General features: G+C 31.4%; 1 protein-coding gene across 1 annotated transcript; it reads left to right on the top strand.

Annotated features, from left to right (window-relative positions):
• The first annotated feature begins 1,148 nt into the window (after window positions 1-1,148).
• Window positions 1,149-3,605, top strand: LOC149565515 (transcription factor MYB17-like). The gene is made up of 3 exons (XM_089817151.1): window positions 1,149-1,281; window positions 2,602-2,731; window positions 2,825-3,605. The coding sequence occupies exons 1-3, from the start codon at window positions 1,149-1,151 to the stop codon at window positions 3,540-3,542; spliced, it is 981 nt and encodes a 326-aa protein (XP_089673277.1). The 3' UTR covers window positions 3,543-3,605.
• Window positions 3,606-5,102: the final 1,497 nt, after the last annotated feature.

Raw genomic sequence — 5,102 nt, 5'->3', positions numbered from 1 at the left:
TTTGGTTCGTTCACAAAAAGCATAATGATGCAACACATGAACTTCACAACTAAGAGAATTCATAATTAATAAATTGATTAAAAATTTGAACTTTATGTTTTGTAAATTTTAAAAAATGTTAGTATTATAATGTTTAATAAGTATATTGAATAGGCATCAAAGTTCAATTGAAAAAAATTGAATTAATTTAAATTTAAGAATAAAAACTATTTTTTTGTGTGGAAAAATTTAAAGTGCATTTGTTTTATAATTTTTGTGACTTCATATTTGTTTTTTTGAATGAACATGTTTACAAAATAAACTAATAAATATAGTTATCTTTAAATAATCATATGATAAAATATGTTTAAATAATATAATCTATAAATTAGGCAAAAAAAAAAAAAAAGATTATAGAACCTTCGGAAAAGAGGGATTCCAAAAAAAGGGACTCCTATAACACCAAAAAAATTAGTAATCATATATATATAGATATATATATATATTTTGGCGACTGAAGCCTAAATTAATTATTATTATTTATTATAATTAATTATTTTTATGTGTTAAGCGAATTCGAACCCAAGACCTCCCACATGAGATGCTCACAAGTTATATTGTGTTGTAGGCTCTTGCCTAATAATCATATAATTTTTATAAGATATAATATTTATAAATAAATTTTAAAACTTTAGAAATATTTGAATTACTTAAAAATACTATCTATGATTTTTGGTGAAAATTAATTAGTTTGAAAGAACTACAATAATATATTGCAAATATAAAAAACAACTTGTCCAATAAAATTAATTTGTTAATATAATTATTAATATTAAAAATACAAACAAATTAACACATAAAATATACTTCTTAAACAAAATATAATTCAACACTATCAACAAACAAATGGTAATATTTTCAAAGATCACATTTATATTTAGATTTTAGCATTTCATTTTTTCATTGATAATTTGAGGAGAATCTTTCTCCACGTCGTATGCACGATGAGAAAAAAATGTATGTGGTCGTGCTAATCTTGCCTTTTCCAAACTGTACTTTTATTTTATTGAGGCCTGAAACAGTGGTAATAAATTTGGCGGGGCCAATTTTACTGTTTATATAAACTGTCTTAATTTTACTCTGGTGTGTAAGAAAGAAACATAACAATAATGACAAGAGCTCCTTGCTGTGACAAAATTGGCCTGAAAAAGGGGCCCTGGACAACTGAAGAAGATAATCTTCTGCTTGAATACGTTCAGAAAAATGGCCACGGATGCTGGAGTGCTCTTCCCAAACAGGCTGGTCTGTATATTATTCGCTATGAAATATTGGTTTCGTTTCATTTGAGATATAAGCCACGTTTAACACATACCTATTTGGCAAGGAATTATATGCACATTTTGTTTATTGGGTAAGGAATTTCTCAATTTAAAGTTTTAGATACATCTCATATATGATATGATTTGCACTGGCAATGCATTGAAATGAATGGTGAAAACAATCAATTCTTCAAATTTCACGATACCTCGCATTTTCTTCTCTAATGGGGCTACTTGTTTCTAAAGCTGGCAGAGAATTAAGATATTTGTTAATGAATATTTAGTTTTAGTTTTCTAGATAGATAGAAAACAATATAGGGAATTTGAACTTATGGGTATATATGGACTTTATTTGTTTATTAATGTTACTAATATATTTGGTTCGTAAGGTTATTATAAAGTTTGAGTATTCTCTGTATTAAGCTTTTACAATTAATTGTTAATTAGATGGGTTCAGATACTAAATTATATCTAGTTTAGTTATCTGTTTTATTTTGTTGTTTACATTTTGAAGTTAGTATTGTTAAAAAATTATTACTTGAATTTCATAGATTGTGTTTAAAAATTAAGTAATGTTATTTATTGGCTGTGTGTTTTTAGATATGAGTGTGTGTGCATTTTCTTAAAGTGAATGTTTTAGATCAAACTCTGTGATCTTTTTTAAAGATCAAAGATTTCATGGATGACTGAGATGGTGGATCATAGAAATGGATCCATTATATTGATGTTAAGAGAATCTATAAATAGTCAAATATATAAACATACAATACAAACTGTACAGTTGACCAATTTTTTTTTTAAATTGAAAACATCATGAATTTTTCTGAAAATTTCAGTGTTTGATCTTCACGATCTGCATAGTTCGGAAAAAAATTTCTACACCTCAGTGAATCTGGAAAACAAAAACAGTATGACTTTGTTTTGTCTTTAGTCCATTTTGGATGAAGATTAACCTGTCCCGAGAATCCATCTTTCATCTGTTTGTTAAAATCTATCTCCATCTCATTTATTTTTCTTTTTCCACCTAAATACTTTATACATATTGAATTTCAAACATATCTATGCTTAATAGGTGTCTACTTTAGAAAGGTAGACACCATCTTTTAAGTTTTGTGGGTAGTTACTTGTACGAACCTGACCAATTTGTTTAGAGGTGAAATACACAAGTATTTGGTTGATTCGTTTAAAGCAATTTGCATGTGCACAATAAATGAAGTTAAACGTATTCTATACGGAACATCCAACCCATGTGGCTTGTGCGAGGTAGGTTGTAACTTAATGTTATATGAATTACTATATGCAGGGCTTCTTCGGTGTGGGAAGAGTTGCCGCCTGCGTTGGACGAATTACTTGAGACCCGATATTAAGCGAGGCAACTTTCAAGCACAAGAAGAAAGAAGTATCCTTCAGCTCCATGCAATTCTAGGCAACAGGTAGTAAAAACAAGCTGATAAAACCAACTAGAGACGATGATGAATATGATGGAGTAGTGATTTTGCTAACATTAATATAATGACTTCGTGCAGGTGGTCTACAATAGCTTCGCAGCTGCCAGGGAGAACTGATAATGAGATCAAGAACTTCTGGAACACCCATTTGAAGAAAAAACTAGTGCTAATGGGACTCGATCCTTCGACCCATGCACCCAATTCTGAGGTGCGCAACAATCAACCCACAGCAGCACTGAGACACGCATCACAGTGGGAGATGGCGAGGCTTGAAGCCGAAGCAAGACTCTCCACATCAAATTCAATCCTCTTGTCTGAGAATGCATTGATGGAGAACACTAAGGAACAGAGTGATCTCTTCTTAAAGCTTTGGAGCTCGGAAGCAGGCAAGGCCTTCAGGGAGAACTCTGATATCATGAAAAGGACAAAGAGCAACAATAGCAGTAGTGAGGATACAATTAATCTAGATAATCATACAACCGATCCCCAATGGACATTCAGTTCTCATCTCCCAAATGGAATTGCTCACAACGAAGAGATGAATTCATTAATGGTAGGTGAAAAGAAAAACAATCACTCCTCTGTTAGCAGTGATGATTGGGAAGAGTTGTTTCTTCATGATTACCTTAATACCAATATCAATACGAATACTGCTGAGAGCGCCTCCAAAATGGCACAACTTAGCTCGAATTCTCAGCTGGAGTCAGATTGGGCATGTCAAGGAGTATCCGCAGATGAGGACAATGATAACTGGGACTGTCTACGTCGATATCTATGGATAGAAGACGAAGTTTAGGGGATACTGAATTTGCCTTTAAATTAGCAGACTGTTAACTCCTCCTTCAAGGCAGAGCATTTGTTTTCTTTGTGAGATTTCACCTTAATTTTAGTGTGTGTTGGAATGTTGGAATGTGTAATTTCTCTCTCAAATGAAATGTAAAATCATACTAAAGGACTCTAGAAATCCCAGCTGGATTACTGAATAGGTTTAGGTCAAATTAATATTTAGATTTGTAAAGTTCTACAAGTTATTCATATTTAGATAGTTCTAAAAAAATCTATTTCTCCTATGTTGGTTAATTTAGATGTTTCCTGATATAATCAAAGACCTCTATAAAGAGGTGCAATGTAATGTTTTTGATGATCAGACAATGAAATGATTTTATAATTTCTATAAGTGCCTGTATTGTGTATTTTGTGTTTAATTATCATTGTGGATCCAATCCATCCACCTCTATCAGTTTGGTACCAGAGCTAGGTTGTGAAATTCATATGGTGAAGATAATATCTTTTGAAATAGAGAAGTATATGATTGTTGCTCTCCAACCAATGAGATAGATCATGTGGAAGTTCTGAAGAACTGTTGGTGTGAAGAAATTTGTTTGGAGAAGAAGAAAATCATTGCTCCTGTCAATGAGCATTTTATTGGAGGCACCTATTTGTGAAGGATTTCTATTGTTTCCTTGAAAGAGACTATTGTTGTGAAGAAGGAATTGAAGTGTTTGCAGAGCACATTGAGTCTATGAAAAGAGATGGCAGTCACTATCATTGAGGAGTGTCAATATGAATCATGGTAAGTATGAAATTTGATGTTAATAGTTGATGGTGACAAAGGTTTTCAGATTTGTGTTTTAAGAGGGAGGTTGGATTCTCATTTGATAAATTTGAGTTTATTAAAATGAGAAAATAAGGTAAAAGAGTGTTAAAGGAAAATATAAATTTGACTCTTGAGATGGATTCTTTAAAAGAAAAAATATTGAAATTAGAGACATAAATGTTTGCAAAAAGAAAAATGTAGACTTCTAAATAAAATTAGTAAATATAAAGAGAGAATGGAAGAGCTAGAGGATAGGCTAATACTTGTGGAAGAAGTATATAATTTGCAGGTGAAGGAAACATGCAAGGTTAGAGAGAAAAATAAAGAATTAGAAGAAAAGTTAAAGTTGTTTGATGATGCTGACAAAAAGAACAAAATATTATTTGAGAATTCCATAGTTATTAAGAAGTTGTAACTTTAATTTGACCCAATATCCATTTATTAGTTATTAACTAATCTTCGAAATAAATTTAGTTACTTATTAAAAGTTCAGAGCCACAATATGCCTGGTAGAGGAAGAAGAAGAGAAGGCATTGCCCAATTTCAAAGAATCATACTGGACTTGCAAAGGCAGATTGAGGAGCTTACTGAAAGAGTTGATAATCAAAGAACACAAAATGATAATGTATTGGAGGAAGAAAAAGACAAAGGAAGCAGTGATCAAATGGAGGGAAATGTAGAAGATGAAGCTAACGAGTTAGCATGAATGAGCTATGAAGACAAAGTCCTAAGGGCTTTAGAAGGAAAGAATGATGGTAT

The sequence above is a fragment of the Cupressus sempervirens genome, chromosome 3 (assembly GCF_028749045.1).
Source record: "Cupressus sempervirens isolate cs-2001-9-10 chromosome 3, ASM2874904v1, whole genome shotgun sequence".
NCBI lineage: Eukaryota > Viridiplantae > Streptophyta > Pinopsida > Cupressales > Cupressaceae > Cupressus > Cupressus sempervirens.
This window is presented reverse-complemented; position numbering and strand designations above follow the sequence as displayed.

Excerpts from the sequence above, each read along its gene's own strand:
- LOC149565515 (XM_089817151.1), top strand. The coding sequence starts at position 1,149 with ATGACAAGAGCTCCTTGCTGTGACAAAATTGGCCTGAAAAAGGGGCCC. Across the intron at positions 1,282-2,601 it reads TGCTCTTCCCAAACAGGCTG|GGCTTCTTCGGTGTGGGAAG; the intron begins GTCTGTATATTA and ends TACTATATGCAG. Across the intron at positions 2,732-2,824 it reads CATGCAATTCTAGGCAACAG|GTGGTCTACAATAGCTTCGC; the intron begins GTAGTAAAAACA and ends GACTTCGTGCAG.